The 24,694-nt window shown below is 35.1% G+C and overlaps 1 protein-coding gene across 1 annotated transcript in view; it reads right to left on the reverse strand.

Annotated features, from left to right (window-relative positions):
• ALDH1A1 (aldehyde dehydrogenase 1 family member A1) overlaps window positions 1-10,659 on the reverse strand; it is a 30,732-nt gene extending 20,073 nt beyond the window's left edge. The window contains exons 1-2 of the mRNA XM_069000781.1: window positions 10,475-10,659; window positions 3,170-3,274 (exon numbers count right to left, since the gene is read on the reverse strand). Coding sequence (XP_068856882.1) covers window positions 3,170-3,274; window positions 10,475-10,564 — 195 coding nt within the window. The 5' untranslated portion in view covers window positions 10,565-10,659. The remainder of the gene's footprint in view (window positions 1-3,169; window positions 3,275-10,474) is intronic.
• Between the last annotated feature and the right edge of the window lie 14,035 nt (window positions 10,660-24,694).

The following is a 24,694-nucleotide window of genomic DNA, read 5'->3' on the forward strand; positions in this document are numbered from 1 at the left end:
ATTTGGATTTCACTTTGGAAGAAAAATCTACAGTGAAAAAATTCTGTGCAAAGGGTGTTCCAGGATCTAAAAAAACCAATTGCAATATCTTGAAAAAAGGCTTTTAGTATTTGGAATTCTTCTGCATTTCATAATTCTTGTAAAATTTACCAATGAAAACAGTGACATAAAAAGGAGGTTTATCTTAGTTTTTCATCAGAAATGAGAAATTTTGAGAAAAAAAAAAGAAAAAAAGAAGTTTCTTTATGTGTCACATTTGCCAGAGAAATTTGCATACAATATTTGAAGGATTTCTTTCAAACATTTTTTGTGCTGCTCTTTGCTAAAATCTCCTTCAGGGAAATCATTTTCAAGGTTGACTAAATCAGCAAATTCAACTAAGTCAACACCAAGGTCAATTGTTTTAAATGTGAACCAGATCTTGAATCTTTAACTGGTGTTGGTAGCCATCAACTAACTTTAGGACACTGTGAGTGGGGTGTGTTAGTGGCTTGGAAAACCCAGCACAGACCTGTTAGGCAGAAGGTCACAGACCTTCCAAAAGTTTTTTCTAGGAAATTTGGGAAAAGATAGGAAGGAACTATATGAATAGCATAGACATTCCTATGGGCTAATACTGACCAGTCACCTACACCAGGTAGCTGAAATCTACCAAATTAAGAATTGCTTTTCTTCAGAATCTGTCAGCATGTTGTCAAACAGCTCATCACTACCTGTGACCCCTATAGTAAATTTTCTACATCTTTGCAATAGGACTCAAGGGCTGTGGCTTGGCCTTAAATGGAAAAGGATAAGGGGAAAAAAGTCATATGAATATGAATCATGTAAATTAAAACTACATTGCCCAGTGTTCTTTCTACTAGAAGTGCAGAAATAATTAAAACCAAGAAAAATCATAAAAGAATAAGATAGGGCTATGAATGAAAAATAATTAAAAAAAGATTGTTCTTCAACTGTGTGAAATCTAATTTCATTACATAAATCTACACTGTGAGTATGAAGACTTCTTTCTGATTCAGTTTAGATTTTTTACAGAAGTACATTTACTTTATGTATGCTGACAATTTGGTGAGCTGCTTTATTATTACTAGAGGCCTTTAGGATTAGGAATGTAGTTTGAAAGAACCATCAAACTGGAAGAAAACAATTCCCACCCACATATATGTCTGTGCTTTGTAACCTCCTCTTGTTTTCTAAAATACCACTGCAAGGCAGTGGACAGCCCTTTGTCAACCCTATTGTAAGCACAAATTAAGTTCCTAAAATCTCTTGGCTCATTATCTGAAGTCTAGCCTCTTGCATATTAGGTTCATAATGGCTGTGTAATTTACTAGATCTGTACAATTCACTAGGCAATTTAGTTAATAGCAGTTGTCATCACACATCAGTTTGCAAAATTATTGAAGAGAAAGCAAACCTGTATGTTGAATAGTATTATCTCTTTATTTAATGAGTTGTTAGAGAGCTCGTAAGGAAAGAAAGCTACAAAAATTTTGAATGGTAACTGAACAGTTGCAGGTTATGAGTAATTTAATTTGAAGATGATCGAATATCAGAGTCTCAGCACTATGTATAGGTAGCTGGTATTAAAGAAAAGCAAAACCTTTGAAAAACTCCAGGTTGAATATATGAAATAATTAAAAGCCAGACTTTCTCAGCCATGTTTCTCTAAGAAAATGTTTAAAATATATCTTCATTATGACCTTCTGGGAAATTGGTGGTCACTATTGCTGAAATGCTAGACAACACTAGAGACAAATATTATTAGGATGAAATTACAGATCAGAGTAACAAAGATTTAATGAGAAGATGATTCTGAATGTATTTCTCAAAAGAGAATTTCATTTCAGCGTGAATTTCTCTACAGTAAATAAATAATTCTGGAAAAGCATGTGCTTATTATATTGGCAGTAAACTTTTGGTGAACTTATAATATAGACAAACAAGTTTTACATCATTTCTACAGGATAAAAAGGTGTTTAATTAACATTTTTATGCTGAGCTTAAAAAAAATCTTGTTATACAAAACATTCTAAATATGCATCTTTCTTGACTAAAATTAATGTATCATTTTGTGAGAAAAATGAAAAAAAAATTCCCCTTTGGATGCAATATTAACCTTGACAGGGAAGCACAGAAAATTAAATAAATATGTACAAGAACGAAACCATGAATATTAAAATCAGTTTTATTTCCAATTACAGTAATCTTGCAAACTGGAAATAAAACCTTCACTTCTTGTATTTACTTTCTAAGAATTTATTAAAAAACCCTTTCTTTGGTCAGAACTTTAATTCTGTTAAGAACATTGACTGTCCTATTAAAAAAACTACCCCTTTACTTACATTTAAACTGTATGCACTAGACAAATCCTGTTTGTAAGAAAAACACGTAATGCAAAAAAAATACCGAGATTAGGGCTTAGGTTTTCATTATATCTTTGATTACATGTCATCTGTCCGAAACTTTCCACTACAGAATCTCATAAATATATTTTTAAAAATATTTCTTTACAGTTTTCCACAAGTTTTTAGTCCTTTCCTGAACACTCACTGATTCAACATGCTTTAATTTGATCAAATTTGGAGGAATTAGTGACTATTTGATAGGCCACCTTCAGCTTCAGTGTAATTTTTAGGACTATGTTCCAGTATGTTTTTCACAAAACAAGATATTTGAAGGGGGCAGTGCTGAGAAGACATATAGCTAGAAATACTGCTGCTAGTGATCATCTTCACAAAGTCTGTGGGAAATTATAAGTATTTATTCTCTTTATCCATAAGGAAAAGTCTTATATAAATGATTATATTACATGTAAAGAAAAAAAACCAGAAAAAATAAAATAAAATCCCAACTATATTTTTAGATATCATTGATGACTGATAAGAAAAAGAATCAATAATAGTAGTAAAACAAATCAGCAAAAATATTTCTTCAGAACTTTTCTCATATGAGCCCGAGGTAAAGCAGTTTTTCAGTGTCTCTTTACAAAAAAATATTATGGCTTAGTAAAAAGGGGCTAAGAATTATATTTGTGGAAGAAGGTATACAGGATGAATCAGGTACATCTGAGGTGATGTTTTACATCACACAAATGGCTGCTTGCTTTCCTGCTTTTAAGATCCAGTGAAGTTAAAGTTGCAGTTAAGTTCAAGAAAGAAAACCCTACCTTGTCGCCTTCTTCAACCTCACAGATTTTCTCTTCAGTTGCGGGGTTAAAGACTGCAAATTTTTTACCACTGACTGAATCATGCCATTCATTGTTTATAAATATCTGCAGGGGAAGAAAGAGTGCAACAATATTAGTAATGCATACATAGCTGTTGTCTGTTACATGTTTTAGTGAATAAACATATCTTTCATAGCAGAGAGCTGCCGGATTGATTGGTGCCTGAACTAAAACTGGATAGCTGTTTCTACATTATTCTAAAGAGATGAGTAATCACACATGTACTTAACCAGGATCAGCTTTTTAAAATTGACTTCCTTTGGAGAGGCAAACTTTCTCTACACTGTATTTTTACTTTGTTTCATGTCATAAAAATATGCTGTTACATAGGGGTCTTTCCACTTTGTGAAGTAATAGGGAAGCCCTAAATGACCTATGGAAAACTACCTGAGTTTCCTGGGCTCACAGGGTTGGTAAAAATGAAGGGCCTTTCTGTTACACAGCCTCACAGAAGAAAACACATTCCTTGGATTTAGTCAGTGTAGTATATTAAGAATATCTTGGATACCACTGTTGTATTTAGCTTTGCTTTGATTTCTCTTCACTCTCTCCCACCAAAAAAAAGAGAATCCCAACCAGAACCAAAACAAAACCCCCAAACAAACAAAACCAATAATACGATTTTTTGAAATTAAATCTGAGACTGAAAAAAACCCTGCCATAGTCAATTGAATGAATTACAGAATCATGGAATGTATAAGGTTGGAAGAGACCACACTGGGGTCATATGGTCCAATCACCCTGCTCAAGTAGGGTTATACTAGAGCACAGTGCACAGAATTGTACCCAGATGGTTCTGTGTACTTAGGCCAGGCATACGGACTTCTGTGTGAAATTTGACATACTTGTCTCTGTTCACAAATGCAAAACAGATCCTGAGTCTTACCTGTGGGTGCACAAGATCTGTACTACTCTACAGCCTGCTGTCTCTGAGGTACTGTTGGTAAAATGGTCAAAGCAGTTTAATTTTGTTTTAACTGTAGGTTAACCTCGAAACAGAAAGGAAATGCTCATTGGAAAGACCTGATAAATGCACAGCTGTTGAAAAGAGGAGGATAAGCTGCTAATAAGTGTTTTGAAGGTTGCTTCTTGAAGTGGACATGATAAAGTATACAGTCCAAACTTAACAGTACCTGACCTTCCCTGCCTGACCTTCTCTGTGCTCTCTGGGCTCAGGTCAGGACTGAAATGGGGGTGCCATGCTAAGCTGTCCTCCCGGCATCTGAGCCCACCTTCCTGATGCTGGTGGGCTGGTTCCCTCCTTTCTCCCTGTCTTCCAGTGCCATTGCGTTGCAGGCATGAATATGAGATCTTTTTTGTACTCACCTCTGAGGCCATGTCAGGCTCTGAATGACTGTACCACGTATTTTGAGCTCAAATTTTGCTTCTTTCTAGAATCAAGTCATCTTGCCTCACCTTTACTCACTGTAGTCTAGCTGTGAGACTAGCTAGCAGGAAAGATGTGATTCTTGTCTCCTCTCCATTAGGACAAAGAACCTAGTGTTGCTGCTTAGAGTAGCAGGAATTTAGAAATAGAAACCTAGAAAATACTTTGGGATTGGCAAAGTAGACAGTGGTTGACTCAGGTCAAGACAATATCGAGACACCAGAACTGCAGGATAAATGCTTTTTTTTCACAGAAACCTGAGGACTAAATCCTTCCACCTCAACCACATATGCTATGAAAATGTGACAGATTTCACAGAATACATTTTCTGCATAGTATTAAAACTAGTTGAGTAGTTGTTAATAACTGGTGAATAATTTATAAATAACTATCAAGATTGATAAAATTATTATCTCTAAATGGATATGGCAACAATCTGTTAATATATTAATACATTTCTGTATTAGATTAACACAATTCTGTATGTTTTTCCTTGTCTTTACGTGAGTACCTTATACAGAGTGTCATTGCCACCTCTGACCATCAGGACTGACCACCGAACTCCTGATTTAAAAAAAGCTGTCTGTAAAATAAGTATCTAAGTTCATGGAAACTTCTGATAGGTGATGAATCAAGTTATAAGAATATCCACACAAAATTCCAACAGTGGTGAAAGGACAAAGACAGAAGTTAAATGGTTAATATGAAAAAAGCCATTGCCAAGAGAAGAGAAAAAGTAAAAGATAAATATTAACATAACACTGCTATGATGTTACAGTATGCCAAATTCATATCTGTCTGTGAAAGGAATAATAGAAAAACATCCCATATTTGGAAATATTTAAAGTGCTTGTTTAAAAACTACATTTATTGCACCATTCAATATCACCTATAATATTAGTTTAGAATATATTTTTTATTAATGTTTCTAATATCATTCCTGTTTAAAACATAACTTCATTATATTAAATATATTTACAATACTGTATCAGAGTTGTATAAATCAAACTACCCAGATGTCTTTCATAAGCTAGATAGCAGCCTTGCAACTGGAAGTAAGAAAGACAGGAAAGGAAGAAGTCAAAACTCTCCAAGTAAGCTGTATTAACACATTTCAGGCAGCTGTACTCATTAATGTGCATGCAGCCATGCCCATAAAATGCTGTGGAGTATTTACTACATACAGGATGTGGATCTCTAAATCCAGGCAGCACTGAAGTGCCAGCTAACAGCAGCCTCTAACAACAACCTTGACCTGCTGAGGAAAACAATGATTGGGATCATCTTCCAATAGGTTACAGTGTTTTGTCAGTGAGTCAGAACTCCACTGACAACTCTTCAGACACAAATGCAAAGGACCTCTCTTTTGCGTCAAGTGCTGTGCAGTGGGTTATCTGTGGTGACTGGCTAGGCCCCATGAGGTCTAGAGCTACAAGTGTATTTTGCAAAAAATTTAGAAATACTGTTACAGGTGTTTTTAACTGTTACTTCACAGGAATTTTAGGAGAGAAGTTTTTTTTTTTTAATTTCAACAACACAAAGAATTGGTGACTATTCAGATTTCTTTGCAGTAGAACTGGAAATACAGATTTCCAGTAGATGAGACTGTATACTCTTAGAGCTTAGTGTTTTAAATAAAGCCCAGGCAACAGGCAGTCAAAAACCATCTGATTGTCTTTATTCCTCAGTGTCATAGTGCAGTAAAATCTTGCTTCTCTGAAATGCTTGATTTCAGTTTAAATGATCTAATACCATCCACTGTTTGGTGTTGAAGTTACCTGGAAGAGTGCAGTATTTCTGTCCTTGCTTACACAGTTGATTTAGTCATTCAGATGACCTCAGCAGAGAATGGAGAGACAAGACCTGAGCTTTGGTTTTTTTTCTGCCATCGCAGTGGTTTCTTTTCCTTTAGCTCTGGAGTATTTTGAAAGAACTGTGAATTCATTTTTAAGTATTTGCTAGATGGGAAGTGCCATATATGTGCTGCATGCGAGAAGAGAGCATTTGACTCTGTACGTCTTTGTCTCAGATGAACACCATACCTCTGCTCAAAGAAATTTTAGGGTCTTTACTTAGGTGTCATCACCTCATGAAACATAACTTTTTGCTTAATCTTCCTTAGAATAAGGATCTCGTTTTTTGTGGGCTCAATATTGTACAGTCTGTACACTGTTTCAGGCTTCAGTGCTTCTGCAAAATAACTTAAAAGGCCAGCTTGAAAAGAAAATTTCTGCTGTTGCATTGATCCCATATTCAGCATCTGTCTATAAACTTACTGTTTACTAGGGAAAAATTTTTATATAATTCACTATTATTGATTTACATTATAATTCATACAGAGATGTGGTCAAGAAATGGAATGGAACTAACTAAAATGTGAACCATCCCTAACATAGCCATTAAGGATAGCTTTTTAAACACAGAAGTAAAGGTCTAAGCTGTCTTCTGTTTAGATATCAGAAACTCTTCCAAACTTACAGTATAAGAAAAAGCAAAGCCTTTTCCCACCTTAAATCTGCCTTAAATCTCTTAACAAAGTTTTTCTTGAAAATACTCTTCAAATGAGCCCAGCTTCCTGTTTCACAGAGATAAAAGTGTTCACCAGATTTGAACCCTTGCTCATCTGACTGCTCTCGAGCTTCCTTGAGTAGACTATGAAGCAGGGAATTACACAAACAACAGGTTTTTACAGGCAAGGAACAAGGAAGAGACACCAGGGCTGAGGCTGGACATGTGCTGGAGGCAGTTCAGCATCACTTGTGTGAGGTGGTGCAGAGTGCTGAATAACTGCTGCACCTCTTCAGACCTGCTTATATAGATTGTGACAGCCATTCAGGTATCCTTGAGTACAGTAATTCACTAAAAATTTACTTGGCAGTAAATTTTACAGATACACTTAAGCCTTAAAATTTTGTGGCCTGAGAGGAGGCTCATGTCAAGTGCTGAAAGGTCTAATTTACTAGTCTCAAAATATGTAATGGAATCTCACTGTATTCTTTGAGCAATAAAATTAAAATATGTGACATTTCTTAAGGAACTACTAAAGAATGAAAATGTAAGCTTTAAACAAATACATCAACATAGATACTGCTGTAAAATCCTTTTCTTTTCTCCCCCTCAGGTTTTTCCTTACAAGAAGTTTATATATGGCTAATATTTCATGTAATTTTTTTCTCTCCCTTGGACTTACAGGCTATTATTGAGGTAGGAATTACATGCAATAGACTAATGATCTGAAAACATATGCTTTCTATTAAGTATTTATGCAATTTTTTTTTAGTATTTTTCAGTTACTATGTGTCTACAAAGTGAGTTGATCTTAGAAAGAGTAAGTTTCTTTAGTACCTTTCTAGCTGATTACCTTTCCCCAGCTACTCCAATTCCATTTTTGTGGTTTTATGCCTCACCTTTGTTTTTGAAGCTAGTCACTGCAACATTTTGATGCTTAGCTATAATTTTTCTTTACTCAGAGTGTCTTACCCTTCCACATTTTCTGATATTCCACATGCAGCTTAGCAAGAGAATGTTCAGACCTTTTCTCCCCTTCATGTAATTTGGCAACCTAATAATTAACTAATCTGAGTTTCTCTGATTAAAAGAGTACCACGGGGCTTAGTGTATGTGAAAGCCTCATGACAGAAAGCATTTGTGACTTCACATTGTCTAATCATTGTCTAATTCCTCAGTGTTGGCTAAGTAAAATATTTACTAGCACATTTTTAACTAGCTACCAAAACTCATTGGGTTCATGGAAATATCTTTAAAGGAGATTCATATATGAAACCAATTCAAGATTACTTTATGGTTCAAAATACAAGCCAATTTCAGTGCTTAAAATACATTTGATTTGATAGCTGAAAGTCAAATTTCATGAAGAGTGTTCAGAGTTATACGGTACGTAGAAGGCTTCTCTCATATGTAGCTATACCAATCTATAGATCATTTAGTTAAGTGAACTATGTGAAAAGCCACAAATGATCCCACACAGAGAAAATAAAATAGAGAGACTGATAAGTAGAGAGTCCTTAGAACATCTTCTGCAGATCTCTTTTCAGATCCTTTTGTGGTATTGTTGGTATTATGCAATGGTAGAAAAAGAGAAATTGGAGCTTATGAACATGAAGGATCTGGCTGTAGGTGCTTTGGACAGAAAGGTTACTACACCAGTAGAAATTAGTGTTTCCCTCATCTTCCAATGTAACTAGTCACCCACACCCAATGTTCTAGCTTCTATGGGACAGGAGAGGAATGGGATGGGTAAGAACACAAGAATGCAAAGGCTTTACTAAATTGTGGGATGAGTGTTGTGTAGGGGGTGACATTTCTATTATCCCAACTCCCTCAGTACACTGCTGGGGTTTCAGACAATCCTATGTGATATTTGAAGAGATGAGTAAAGCACTGCAAAAATCAAGCCTCCACAGAGGTGTGCTGGATTTTGCAAACAAGTGCATTGCATTTCTACATAGTTGGAATCGTTAAGCAGCTTTCAAGGAAATGGTATCTAATGTCAAGGCAAAAGAAACATTTGCTATGTGACACTCTCCTTGCTTGCACACTACAAACTAGGCTTTTCAACGATGCCGGCTGTCTCCTGGTTGCCTTTTTGTACTAACAGAATAGATTTTTGCTAATTAAATATTTTAGAAGGATGGCAATATTTACAGGAATTTGTGTCCTGCATATTCAGTTACATCATTTGGTGTTTTTCACATATTAGTTGTTTTCCTTTGGAAAACAAAAAAAATCAAATAGTAAAATGTTTTGGGCTTTTTTTGAGACTGGAAGAGCAGTGGCAGGCTATCACATGGCAGAACTACATATCTTTCCTGTTAAATATTTACAAAGTAAGATCCTGCATGATTTATTCAAGAAAGACATGTACTGGAACATGGTTACGTTTTTCCATTAGAAAAAAAGGATAGAATGGAATTTAAAAGGACTAATTTAGATGAATACCTGCTTTTGGAAAAGAAACTAAACAGTCATTTTAGAAAATAAAATTATTTCCCTTGCAATGGTATCAAGAAAGAAAGAAAAGAACAGTAACCAAGAATTTCCAAAGATAAGAGGTCCTTTCTGATCAATAGTTCTACCTGGATGTTTCAGAGGGCAAAGTTTCTGCCAAAGAAGTTCTAGCAGATATCTGTGTGTTATGATATAATATTATGATATAAAACTGGCAAAGAGTCTTTTAAAGCTTGAAACACAAGTCTGGATTCAGACATTCTTTATCTGTATATTTTTAACTCTATATAGAAAGAATTTTCTATTTCAAGAAGTTTAAAGTAATATTTCATAGTTAGTTTCATAGTTAGACTATATCTAGTTTATAAGCAACTTGTTTAGCTAAAAAACAAATATAAAACCAGATTCATTTTCTCTAATGTAAATATGTGACCAGAATTAATTTTTTTTTAGTTTCATTTTCACACATCCCTTTCTATGTAAGCTTATCTGGTATAATTGTTTGAATCTGATTATAACACAATGCAATATGCTAACATTTTAATTTGTTGTCACTGTTTTGAAAAATGATATAATAGAAACCTTTCTTTGCTCCATTTATACTTCCTGGTAAATTTATCACTGCTGAAAATTTGTTTCAGGAGAAAAACAACATCCACACCATGTGAAATATAGAACCATTCTATCATGCTTGCACATATAAGTGCTTTAACAGGTTAAAAGGATCACTGCAGATCACTTGGTATGTGTGAAATCAGAATTCAGCCAGAATAAACATTTTAAGCACTGGTTTACAGCAGCTTCCACAGTTCATATAAGGTTAAAATGAGCCCATCTTACTGTCTGAAGTGAATGCATAAGAAAGATTAAGAAAAGCAAATATTACTAACCTTGGTGTACTTAATTTTCAGATCTTTTAATGGTTCTGGCAGTGCTGGTGTAACTGGAGCAGGATTGTTGTCTGACCCGTGCTTCTTCATGTCTTCAGTTGAGAAGTTTGAGGATGTTCCTGAAACACAGGTGAAATAAGGTATAAAGGGAATACGGTGATTTTTGCCCTGACTGAGCTCTTGGCTTTATTTGTGCTTTTTTATCTGAACCAGCCATGGTATATTTGCATACAGGAATACGATTGGATGAAAGAATTTATTGCAAAGAGAAAATGACACTACTCATTTTTATGACCAAAAGCAACAGCCTTTTCAGTGAGCTGAGACCTCAATGAAGCACATGCTGCTGAAACAAACTGCCGAGGCAGAGGCTCTGAATTCCTCACTGGGGAACAGAGTTTAAGGCCTCCTCATCTCACCTGTAATATTGCTTTCTCTCAGCAGGCAGGTGTCCAAATTCTAAATGAAGTTCTTCGCGTACTTGAAGGCAGGTCTGAAGGTAAAGACAGACTTGTTAGGTCTGAAAACAAACTCAGCCCTTCTTACTAGAAGGTCGATGAGAATAATTACCAGAGCTAGAAACCATGCATTAAAAAACAAGCCATCTTAGGTTACATTTTAATATGTCCACATTACATTAGAAGTACTGTAATTAATGTCTGTTTTGTACATCAAAGAGAAACAGGGTGATACAAAATCCTTCATGGGTTTTTCAAGAAATGTGAAGGTAGGAGAAAATTGATCAATCCAGAAAAAAAATCTCTGGGTAGAACTAAGCAAAAGCTTGTTGTTTTTTTCTTCTAGACAGCACCACAAATTTAAGGACAAAGTTTTTACCACAGTGTTCTTTGGAATATTTGAGTCCAAAACAAATTGTTCAATAGACACAGGTTTTCTACTCTGGGTAGAACCCACTTTCCTGTTTTGATTATTCCATGAAAAATATATATCTTGCATAGGCAAATAATTTTTATTTTTTTTTTATTTTCTATAAGATACAAGAAACTCCTTTCTTCATGAAGTCCTACCTTTTCTGATTAGTGGTATAACAGAATTTGTTTTTATATGTTAGGCTTCTGAAAAATGCACACTGGATCCATGCCATAGAAATAGAAAGAAATTATCTTATTGCTTTCATTAAGACAACATAAATTCTTGGAGAACTCACTGCTCACAGTTAATTAATGTATGAGGTATCATCTAAATCATCTGTCAATGAAGGACCTTTAACTGACAGATGAGGCAGGACGTATCATGAGCTTAATCTTACCATGCATTAATTCTATTTCACATGCTTTCTGAATTAGAGTGCATGCCATAATTTTTATTGATGATTTTTATGTTTGGACATATGGTTTGAGCAAGAGCTTCTGAAATTTAGAAAAGTTCAAGTTATTTCTGTGTCACAGAGAATTCATTCTCAAAATAGTCGTCTCTCGGTGAGAGGTAAAGAGCTGTGTGGACTGAAACAAGTTTCAGCCATTCAACTTGTCCTGTGAATGAAGAGAACCCCTTTCCATTGCTAAAACCACTGTGATATTGAAGGATACCTGCTCACTTATGTACTTTTGGATGCATCTGTCAGATTTTCTGCCTTAGCTGCCAGAGGTCTGGCTGAAGACATCTGAACATAGAACAGTACATTTGAAAGTTTTTTGAGCATTTTCAGACTTTAACATTTTGGGTTACAGTATTTGCCTGCCTTAAGGAATGTCTTTGAGTCTCACGTCTCATGCAAAACCCAGAATGTCTAAATAGGGTTTGTTCATTTTTATGTGGAATATAAATTTTCAACTATCTTTATGTAGCAACCTTTTTTCTGTTGTTTTTTTTTTTTTTTTTCCCCATGTAATTTTCTGATTTAGACACTAAAGTCTACTCTAACAATCTTCTTGCCACTAATTTCTCCATTAACAACAAACAGTTTGTCTCTAGTCAACTTACATGCCAATTGCTCAGATTTGCAAAATGGAGATCAGTGGATTTCTCTGGTTTCAAGTAGAGCAAAAGATCTTTCTTGCAGATGAAAGTGTTCTAAATGCATTCTCATATTTAGTTACCATTACATTCCCAATTTTTAAAAAAACTATTTAATCTAGAAGTTAATTATTATAGTTTCTTATGAAAATGTTAGCATTTATCTTCTTTTCCTGTCTATAAAGGACAGCCTGAGATCTGTGTCGGTAAGCTTTAAAGATGCTGCCCTGGATGAAAAGTTTCAACTTTTCCAAACATGCTGGTAATCACTGCTTTGTTTTCCGCACCATTTCTTCATTCAAGACATACTTTGGCCCCTCTTTTCTCTTTCTGTTTCCCTCTTTCACTCCTGAATTTCATGAATCACTTTCACTTTTCTATTTATTTTCAGCCTAGGAATGCTTTTAGCCTAGTGCAGAAATTATTTAATTTTCGTCATATGCCATGTTCCTGTTTATTGTAGCTTTCTGCTATTTTCACTCTAGGACATTTTTTCCCCATCCTGAGTGACATCCTTTCATATTTCACCTAAATGATGAGCAATTCAAGAACTATAACTATTTATAGGATTGTATTATTATTTCAAGTAGTGAATTATACAGCACTTGGATATTACAGCTATTGAAGATTACATAGTTTTGTTGTTAATGTTTTCTTGGGAACATTGTATTCTATCTAAGTTTTTCCTTTCTTTTGAACAATAATTTGATTCTTACTTGTTATCTTTTCACTACTAAAGGAAGGAAACCCAGTTACTCCACACCCTGGCAAACTATGTGATGTATTTTGTGACTTCGTGATAGTGCTTTCTATACTCCAAAGCATAACATTTATTCCAGTTCAAAACTACTGAGTTCCCTGTTTGATACAAGTTCAGGGAGGAACAAGAGTAGAGGTCTACTGTGCAAGTTGTGTTTAAGCTGTTATATGCCTTGCTGAATGGCACTGGCAGTAGTAAAACACAAGACCAATGGCTGCATGATCTTTAGGTCTGACTCTTGCCACCCTGCGTCAGGAAGCTACGTAAAAGTTTTATGCTAGAAAAAAGTTGTAAATAGTTTGTCGATGTGTCTCTTCTCAAAGATTTAACAAAAGATAATTAATAACCAAATACAGCATACTGTATTACAAGTCCTCTTTGCATGTGACCATACAGTGGGATATCAACAATGTTGTAACATTTTTGTTGAGTTCATTGTAGTCTAGGTAGGCAAACTATTGGGCCTATACTGAGGTTTGTTGCAGCCCCATATTCATTACATAAGATGTAATTCAAGAACCAGAAATGTACAGATGAAGGCAGAGTTTCTATTTGAGCTAGCTGTCAATCCAACTAATGAAACCAGTGTGTCAGAAGAACAAGCCAGATGTGATCTGTGACTGGATTCTTGTCCCTAAACACAGTGCTAGTACCATCTGTAATGCCCTGGGCTTTCCTAGCTGCCCTGAGATATCAGTCCAGGAGCAACTTTTGACTCTACTTGGCATTTTTATGTTAGTGTATGCTGAGTTAATACTGTCTGAAAGCCATTATTTTGTTCTATGCCCTTCTGGCACTAAATAGAGAAATATTTACTTTGTATTGTAGAAGAAGATTATTCTGGGAATTTCGTTTATCCAGAAATTACTTTGATTTTTCTAAAGGCCATAAACTGTTGGGATTTTACACCTCAAACATAGGCACAAGCTTTTCTCTTTTCTAAACAGTTTTTTTTCCATTTTCCTTTCTTTTCCCCTTTTTTTTTTAATGAATGCCAAACTACTTTCCAAGTTCCCACAGTCCAGGTGACTCTATTCTCCAGCAACAGGGGACAGTTGACTTAATATTTTTATAAAGCTGAAATTGCAATCATAGCAGTAAGAAAATCTGGTCGTTAGGTTTCTAGGGAAAAAATCCCTTGGCCCTCATATATTTGATCATTAAAGAAATCTAATACTTATTTTGTTGTAGACATGCTCAAAGCTACATAGATCAGATAAGACTGCATTTCTTTAGCTTGAACCACTTCTAATGTTGGATAGTGCAAGTATTTTTTTGCAGGTAGACAGTAGATGTCCTCTGCCTTTAGGTTTTGTCACCTACAGCTCTGGAAACATTTTATATTGAATATCTCTCTCACCTGATGATCAATCAGAATTACACCCTGAATTCCAGAACTATTATCCCCTGCAAAAGGGGACATAACTACGTAAGTAACCTCTACAAAGTTGCTATAATTTAAAACATTGAAGGTAACTAATCTGCCATGGTGACTAATACCATACTGTCCAAAGTTCTCTGGGGTAGGAGCTGCACAAGATACGCTGCTGCACTCCACTGTTTGGTAGCTGTATTTTATCATCTGTGCTGAATTTAGACCGAGTCTTGAATGCTGAAGTACGTGCCTACACTTTATAAAACCTCACAATTAAAAAAAAAACCCTGGAGAATATCTGTTAGACAATATCACTGTTGCTAAAAATCCTGATTAACTGAAACCTGTCTTCCAAATTCAGAATATACAGGGAGTTCAGAAAGGGAATTATTCAGGGATTTGAGCAGAACCCCCATTAGTACTGACAGAAATGAGCATTAAGTAAGGAGTGAAAGATCAAGGGTGAAAACAACCAATATTTGGTTTAAAAGTGGAAATCACTGAGATTTGAGAAACCACTGGATTCTTGTTCTGAAATTCTTTATGCTCTTTAGTGATCTTCCTTATGATATCGTATTAATGGCAGTAGAACAGAAACAGTGGTCATTTTTTAGTGTGATGTGGAAAGGCAGACACATCATAAATGAAGCAGAACCAGTGTGAAATTCATACTTTTTTTCCCATCTAAATTGAGAGCCCAAATTTGGGTGGGATGTGCAAGTTCTCATAACTTTAATTGCAAACCACTGAAGTCAAAATGATAACATTTTCAAGGCTACAGAGCAAATTCCTTTGGCTTTTGCAGCATGCTGACTATCCTGCATTTCTGAAAATCCAAGTGTTCCTTTAATATAATTACCAGTATCTCTGAGCACAACTAGCAGTTCTTCAGTCATTATGAAATTTCTGTGAGACATATACTCATGGAGTGAGGCAGTAGAGAGATGCATATCTATTTGAGTTTGAAATTTGAACCCTGTTTGTGAAAAATCTTTCCCTTTTGCAACATGGACAATAACTGTATACAAAGAAATTTCTTGGAATTCTCTTCACTCTCGTGACAAGCGACAGGATTCAAGGAAATGACAGGAAGCTGAGTCAGGGGAGGTTTAAGTTGGATACCAGGAAAAGGTTTTTCACCCTGAGGGTGGCTGGGCACAGGAAAGTGGTCACAGCACCAAGCCTGACAGAGTTCAAGAATCATTTGGACAATGCCCTCAGGCACATGGTGTGACTCTTGGGGATGGTGCTGTGCAGGGCCAGGAGTTGGACTCGATGATTCTTGTGGGTCCCTTCCAACTCAGTGGAATCCCTTCTGTGCTTCCGTGATTCTGTGACTTTCATCTCACAGTGACACGTCAATAGTACAAGAATAAATTGTAACAGTGGGTAGGTTTAGGTTGCTGAATTTCATCATGCATGTTGGAGGGAAGGAATGCCATCCAGAGGGACTTGGACAGACTTGAGTAGACCTGTGAGAACCTCACAAACTTCAACAGTTCTGCATCTGGATTGGGGCACAAAAAAACCCCACAAAAACTGTTGGCAAAGAATAGATTGAGAGCAGCCCTAAGGAGAAGGACTTGGGTGTGTTGGTGGATGAGAAAATCAACAGTTTTGACAATTTGCACTGGCAGCTCAGAAGGTTAACTGTATCTTGGGCTGCATAATTATAAATGAGGTCATCGGGTCAAGGGAGGTGTTTCTGTCCGTCTTCTCTGCACTCATGACACCCCACCTGAAGCATTGCATTCAGCTCTGGGGTTTCCAGCATAAGAAGGACATAGACCTGATGGAACAAGTCCACGCAGATGCTCAGAGGTTTGGAGCAGCTCCTGTATGGAAACAGGCTGAGAGAGTTGGGGCTGTTCTGCCTGAAGAAAAGAAGGCTCTGGGGAGACCTTACAGCAGCCATCAGAAGGGGGAATCTGGCACAAGAAAGATGGAAGAGTGAATTTGTATGAGGACATGTAGGGACAAGAGGTAATGGGTCGAACTGAAAAAGGGCAGGTTTAGATTAGATACTAGGAAGAAATTCTTTAGTGTGAAGGTGGTGAGGCACTGGCACAGGCTGCCCACAGAAAATGTGGCTGCCTCACCCCTGGAAACGTTCAAGGCCAGGCTGGATGGGGTTCTGAGCAACCTGGTCTCGTGGAAAGTGTCCCGGCCCATGGCAGGGGCTTAGAATTAGATGATACTTAAGGTCCCTTCCAACCCAAATAATTCTATCATTCTATGATGCTAAATACATTTTTAGAATTATTTATTTTCTTTCTGCTAGTTGGACATCTGCTCATTGTAGTCTATTTTTTTTTGTAGCATGCATCATAATATATATTGATTTTTGGGAGCAGATTTTTTTTTTGTATATAAGACAATTTACACATAAAATAATGACTAAAATATGATGATAAAATCACCAAAGTAAAACAAAAGGAACTGGATATATTATGGGACAATGAGAGAATGAGTAGTGGTTCAGGAATTATTACACCATTTTAAAAAACATTTATCTATAGAACACATTTCAGTTACAGGAAGTAATATTCTTCATAATATAAATTAGAAGGCTATCTATTTCATCATTGCAGCCTTCCTTAACAGTTGCAGGACTATTTGGTAGAGTGTAGTATATTTTCCTTCCTTAAATTGAAATGAATTGTAATTGTTTTGTTTCTTGTCTTTAGTTTATCATAAAAAAAATCATACAAAAGTAAAAGGTATAACAGTCTGAAAAAGGCAATCAAGCAAAACACAAATAAAAAGAACTCAGTGTATTCTGATGCCACAAAAATATATCTATATTTCTAGAGAAAGAAGAAAATCCTCACAAAACTGGGATAAGACCTGTAAAAAACTGTAACTGGCTTGTAAAGGTCTGTCTCAACATTTGCCCTAAAACATGGAATATAATCAATCCTATTTTACTCATATCAATAGAATTTTTTGTACTCTCCTAATTCCTGATTATTATTCAACCTGACATCAAATATTTGCCATAAGGTCACGGAAAGAGTCAATTAATAAGTTATCATATGACAAAATTATCTGTTTTTCAATTAGGATAAATTCGTTTTCGTGCCCACAGGACAATAGTTAATTACTACATATCAATTGCTTTTCTAATTTTATGATAAAAGTTAGTCAACATTTATATTTCTTTTGCAATACTGGACAGATTATCTGGGCTGAGAAAATGAGAATGCTTAATAGAACAGTATTATCACAACAATACATTAGTTAATAAACGAGTACAGTTTTATTATAGACTACAATTCCAGTCTTGGCAGCATAGAATGACTTACATTTAGGGTATCCTTTTGTGAACCAGAAAATGTTATTCTTGTTTTTCCTGTTAAAAATTAAACTAACTTTTAAAACCCTTTTTTGGTACACAGTTCAAATGAGGGAGCAAGTAATAAGTAGTGCATAGTTTGAAGGCTTCTCAAATAATTGATAACGAATAAGGAGAAAGATTTTATGGCACAGGTCACAGTAAAAGCTCTTATCAGTGAACTTCATGAATAATTTGATGCAAATCAATAGAGTGCAAAGGCAAAACTGGTCAGGGTTAGATCAGAATCAGACCCAACACTAGTTATTAACCTACATTGTTAGCAACAATTACTGCCAAGTAATTTTCAGCATTTCCTCCATGAACCTTTGTTTCAAAGCCAAGTTTTAGACAGCCTCAATGATTTTACATAATTGCTATGTGTGCTTTTTAAGCCTCTGTGTAGTAATTGTGTTCTTCAGCTATGAAAGACTCACAAGTGAAAATAACCTTCTTTCTAATTTTAAAGTTTTGAAGAACATCTAAAAAAAGTTTCTGTACAGCTAAAATGAAAAAATGTCAGAGGTATATTTAACCTCTACCTCTTTCTTTGATATTTAGAAACAATTCTCTGAATGAATAGTCCTTAATTTCTTTACATCAGTTTTAATTACCTTAATGTTATCTTATATTAATTATAAACATCTTCATAACTACAGTGGTTTTGAAAGGTATATTTCTGTGTTTTGATATAGGGTGTATTGGGTCCTGAGTTTTCTGCAGTGAAAAATATCCAAATCTCTTTACTAGAGTTGAGTGCCTTTTCCATATATCGTGGTAGTTAGCCGCTAGAACAGGATTTTAAACTTGCAATTAATAGAACACATCAAAAGAATGTCTACTGAAGTTGCAACTGAACTGATGTAAAACTTATATGAAGTCCATGATTATTCATTTTTTTCATCCTGTGCCCCCGCTCCCCACTCTAACTTGCTATTTATTATTGATACTGTTATTTCCAGGAAGTTCCTACAGAGCTGGCTAGAAACCATGCATCAGGTAAATAATCTTGAGGTCAAAACTCCTCTTTATAACACTTGAAGTGTAATGAGAAATGCTAAGAAAGAACCGTATTTGCAGTAGGAAAGTGACTTATTAGGAATAAAAATACTTGGCACAAGTTTTAATTAATCACACAGCATTTCCAGATTGACTGTGACACTCAAGTACTTTCCTTGTATTGTAATCTCAGTGGAGGATTTCAATGGATTTCCAGCTCCTCTGTTTCCCAACTTTTTAGTTTAACTTAAACAAACAAACAAATTATATGAAGCAAGACCTGCCTTTGTTTGCAAATTTCAGGGAGGTTTCTGTGGATGCTGTCAGAGATTGCTGTTTGTAATGAAAAGTGAACTTTAACCAGATTGTAAATCTGTGCATCTCTGGTCTGGAGGGCTATGACTCAGAATTCAAATTCCAACATAGAATAAAACTTTTGTAGCACATTATGAAGAGTCTTTATTTTTCAGTTGATAGAATCTACTCTCTTTTAAAGAAAATTAGTAAGATTTATGTTATTCCCTGTTCTGTGGTTAAAATCTTCATTTCAAGTTTAGACGTAGTGAGTTGGCCACATTAGCTTGTAATTTGTTATTCCCATTTTTCTCTACTTTGTCATGGTTACGGAATCACAGAATCACAGGATCTGCTTGGTTGGAAACGACCTTTGAGATCATCAAGCCCAACCTGTGACCTAACAACACCTTTCCAACCAGACCAAGGCCACATCCAGGCTTTTCTTAAACACCTCTGGGGACAGTGACTCCACCACCTCCCTGGGCAGCCCATTCCAATGCCCGATTGTCCTTTCTGTGAAGAACTTCCTAATGCCCAAATGGTTATAATCCAGTTGTCATGTGTTTTTTGGTAGAAATATTGTACTACTGTGTGTACGGTACTCATTAGCATCACTGGTGAATGAGAACTAACAGCTTAAAGCAGTTGACTAGGACTTTTAAAAAGATGATGTGATCAGTCTAGCATCCACTGAATGCTGTCAAGAGCTTTCCCATTGTCTTGTGAATCTTCAGAAGGAGTAGTTTTAAATCCTGGTAATCATCTAATTAAATAATTGCATTCAAACAGGAATAGGAGTTGTGACAAATTTGAAATATATTAGTAGTTTCTGTAAGATCCCTTGAACGCATTTTAGAATGATATTTTGCATTTCATATCATCCAACAGATGATAACAATCTAGTGTAGGAAACCAGGTTAATAACATGCACATTGGGAACTAATCTTCTGCTTGGCTACAGAAACATGTTAGCCACCGGAATTACAAATGTAAACCCAGCAACACAAAATCTCAGAAGGAGCCATACTTACAGTGAAAACCATATCCCTGTATGTAGTGTGTGGCATTATTCACTTTTCATCTAAAATTAAAAGTATGTTTTATGGATGTGCTACCTGTGTATGTATTTGGTTTTTATTGCAGATATAGATGGAACCAGATTTACTTTTTGAGACTGATTCAATAAATATATTTCATTTCTCTTCTAAAAAGAAAATTAGAAAAGAAGGAAAATTCTTGCTCAAAGGAAAAAGAATCTTTGAAATGGGAACATTGCAGTCCAATAAAATGTTACAGTACTTAACAGAGTTACTGTAATTCTGAGGAAAAAAAATGCCTGCAAATATTTTTTGATTGTTACAGAATTTCTAAGAAAACAGGAGTAACTTTGTTTTTCGTCCAAGAAGTGTGGGGTGTGTTCTGCTTCTCTTCCTGTAAACACATTAAACCTTGTAGTCTCAGAGTACTTTTCCTCTTTAAGTTAATGTTTGGATCATCTGTGGATGCAGCCCCAGTAATCCAGGTAATTAAGAATGTAAGTAAACCTCTTTTTAAAATTCTTTTTGTGTAACATCATCTGCTGCTGAAGTGTCCTAAGAAAAGACTCAAGTTCAGACCTTTAAAGCAAATCTCTAAGGAGCTACATATATTTTTAAAAAACTAAATTAAATTACATCTATTTTGATTTAACTGCACCATTACAGGGCCGTAGAATAATTTAAAACCTCCTTGTTTCTTTTAATTTGTATAGGAAAAAACTATGAGAGCTGAGAACATCAAGGTTTCTCATTCCTGAGAAAAATAAATATGTTGATAACATTTTAGTGCATTTTTCGACATGTTGCTGAAGCCTGCCAAATACATACTCTCTGGCATATTGTCAGGTAGTGAGAATGCTAGGTGTTATGCAGAGTAATTCTACTAAGTACTGAAAAAGTTCTTTGAATTATACATTGCCTGGATGATAGTTGTATTCTGAGGTGATAATTCTAGGAATAAACTGAAATTTACTTGATGATCAGCACATCATGCTGGAGAAATCGGATGCAAAAATAAATCAAAGGCAGGAGACAGTGGTCAAAAGAAGAGTTACTGTTTATCCCTTATAATTTTTAAATGAAAAACAAGTGGCATATAGCTAAAGTCATACCTCTGGCTTGAAAAATTAAACTATTACTTCTCTTTCTTGTTTGGTTAGTTTGCCAGACTCCACTGACACAGAAGTTTTGCAGTCAGTGCAAGACAGTATTTAATCTTTCATAATCAACACAAATTCATAATTGTTCTGCTCAGGATAGGGTTTACATAAAACTACTCCTTTACTATCGTTGTCAAGAAAGATTTAAAATTTCATCTTAAAACTAAGAAAAATTCTGGTGTTTTCTCAAAATGACCCCTGAAATTTTGTATTAATTTTGCGTAGGCAAGTATGAAAACTTTTACCAAACCAGAAGGTAAAAAAAGGAGAGATTGAAGGGAGAAGCAGCAGAGGAAGGAGAGATTGCCGCGCTACATACAAGTTAAAACTTAGAACACTAATGAATAAATAAACTTTTGATGAGATGAAGATTTAGCTACTGTGGGCTAGGATATGAATTAAAAAAAAAGAGGATTGTATATATTGATCTAGCTAAACAAGTTGAGTGAATGTAAGCAAACTTATTAGGAAAGATCTCAATAGGAAACTGGTTTTGTAGTTTGGACTCTTGAGTATTTTCCCATTCTAGCTTAATGATGGCTAAATCCTCATTTTGCCACCTCAGTGAGAGCAAAGTACAGAAATTATGTTTGTTTGCAGTGGATAAACGTCCATACCTCTGTGATGTGCCTTTTGAAGAGAAAGGTTCCCAAAGCAATTCTACAATTTTTCAACTGCTGGAAGTTGGAGCTCAAACTGCAGTTCCACTTTTCTGTGCAGAAACCAGTTTTTTTTTCTGGGCAGAGTACATTTTCTTCCATTGCACTCTAGTCACTTAATCACAGTAGCTGGGGGCATACAGGGGTACTCAGTCTCTTTTCTAACACTGAAACTTCTCAGTTTTTCATTCACCGTTCCTTGATAAGTCTGCTTTCCCTATGTCTTGTTTAAAAGCATTGCAGTACATTAGAAGTGTTAAGTGATAAAGCTGACAGCTAGATATGCAGCACACTAGAATATGTTCTATTTTGTTCTTCTCTCACAAGTAACTGTTGCACTGATGAAATGGCAGTATCAGTTTGGAGTCTACTGTCTATAGATCCTTACAATTTCTTGTCTATTTTTCCCAATATTAACTTCCCTTTTATATTCTTTCACCAATAATAACCCTTTCAGCAAAATCCACATAGCTAAATTCTTGTGACAAATAAAATTTAAAAAAAGAATTAAAATGTACTTGCAATAAATATGTAGTACCTGTGTGATACTTGTGTAATATTTTCCAACATTGTAAGTTCATAGAAACTCAAACCTCTCTAAACATTCCTTTGCAAATTATCCTTCATTGCCAAGGACACTTAATGATGGAAAATAATACTGTCATACTTCTGCTACAAGAGAGGAATATTTCTACTCAGTAGTTTTTCTCAAAACGTTAGTCAGGAGTGTTCTGAGAAAAACTGCAGTGGCTGTTCAATGAGGAGAAATTACGTGACATTCAAGTGCTGTAATTTTCAATGGAGAGGAACAAAAATTTTAAAATGAGAACAAGTTTATCTAGCTAGAAAAGTCAAGTAAGTTCATATAAAGTCAAATATTAAATTGTCACAGGATGGAAGTAAATTTATCAATATTTTTAGTACTCACAGTTCAGAAATGTTCAGTGCTTGAGGAATTGCATTTTCAGTTCACTTAATACAATCACAACTATTTAATCATAGGCAGCAGTTTTTGGATGGAAGGACAATCAGTTTAAGAAGTTCTGAAAGACAAAATGCAAAAGTTGCTTTGACAATATTTTTCTCATTATTTATTTTCCCATTTCTTTTCTTTGTGGTAGCATGTAAAGCAAAACAATATGAAAATTTTATTCTATTGGACTATAAAGTCTTGTCTTGTTATAGTGTAGCTACAGTGGTACAAATAAAGTATTTCAATACAAGCCAACATCTGATCCACTAACAGTTTTTTATGAGGGTAGAGAAATAGCTATCTTCCCATGCTACCTCTGTGGCAACTGCAAGAGTGAATAAGGGTGAAGTTTCAATAAGGCATTTCAAGTCCATCCCCTTTTGTCCTACCCAATCCCTAATTCCATCCCAAACGGAAGTATAGAATTAGTTAAATAATATACACTCACAACATATTCTGAAGGCTATGTACTTTTGTACAATATTCCATAGTTCAGTTTATACAAATACCACAAAGTATAGTTCTTAAAATGAGTCATAGCAATTTGTTTCAGAAAAAGTTTTAAAATTTCAAACACACAAGAATGTCATAACTTCACAAATATCTCCAAATAAAAGTTCTCCAAGTTATTTTTCATTTTTCCCCAGACCTGAGCAAAAAATAAGAAAAGCTGCTTCCTTTGAACTAAAACCATATTATTTCTCAGGGCTCTAAATGGTCTTTACCAATTTTGGAATAAATATTAATGCTAATGGAAGTTAAAAAACAAATTCATTGACTCAAATTAAGGCTTAGGCAATACACAAGCAACCAAGAAAAGATGTTAACCTGAGTATTAAGACATTTTTTCAAATGGGTTTGTGCCTGTAGCTATACAACCAATATGGATAATTCAGCATGGCTATTAATGATAGAAAGTACTTTGCCTGATGGTGAGCATTTGCAGAAGCCTGGAGTCTGTGTAATGCCATGCAGTGAATTAAAAAGGAAGTTTTTGTAAAAAGGATGGTCAGGGTTCAAAAACAGAAAGGATATTTGGGTGGTTAACTCCATTACAGTAAGAATATGCCTACTTTTGTCCTAATAATACCAGTTATCTCTCTCCGTGATTAAAATAGAAAAGCATTCAAATATCTCTTGATGAAAGATGAAAGAAGTTTCTGTATAGATTTTTATGCTGCTTTATGAAGATGCAAAAATTTCTGTATACATCAAGCTTTACTCACTATCTAAATCTTTTTCCAGCACCACTATTAACAGATTAAGGCTTATTAATCATCAGATTTTCCTACTGAACCTCTGGCTTCTGAGGAAATTAGCAATCCAATTAATATTCTGCATGTTCCTGTGCACAAGATGATTCTGGTTGATCATAGTTAGTATTTTTCTATATGTAACCTAAACAAATTCTTTGAGTTCACAAATTCTATTGATACAGGTCAAACATGCGCTTCATTGCCTTTACGCTTTCATTACCTCTTTTCTGTTTTCCTGTATATTTTTTTTTAGCTAGCAGTATTTGCTTTTATGTACTTTTTAGCTATTTGTCTAAACATATAAGCAATGAATTTTTAAATAATTCTTAGTCTGAGTTTTAATTCTGAGGTGAATTTAAGTACTATATCAATTCCAAAAAGACCACTGTTTCA

Source organism: Aphelocoma coerulescens (assembly GCF_041296385.1).
Source record: "Aphelocoma coerulescens isolate FSJ_1873_10779 chromosome Z unlocalized genomic scaffold, UR_Acoe_1.0 ChrZ, whole genome shotgun sequence".
Taxonomy (NCBI): Eukaryota; Metazoa; Chordata; class Aves; order Passeriformes; family Corvidae; genus Aphelocoma; species Aphelocoma coerulescens.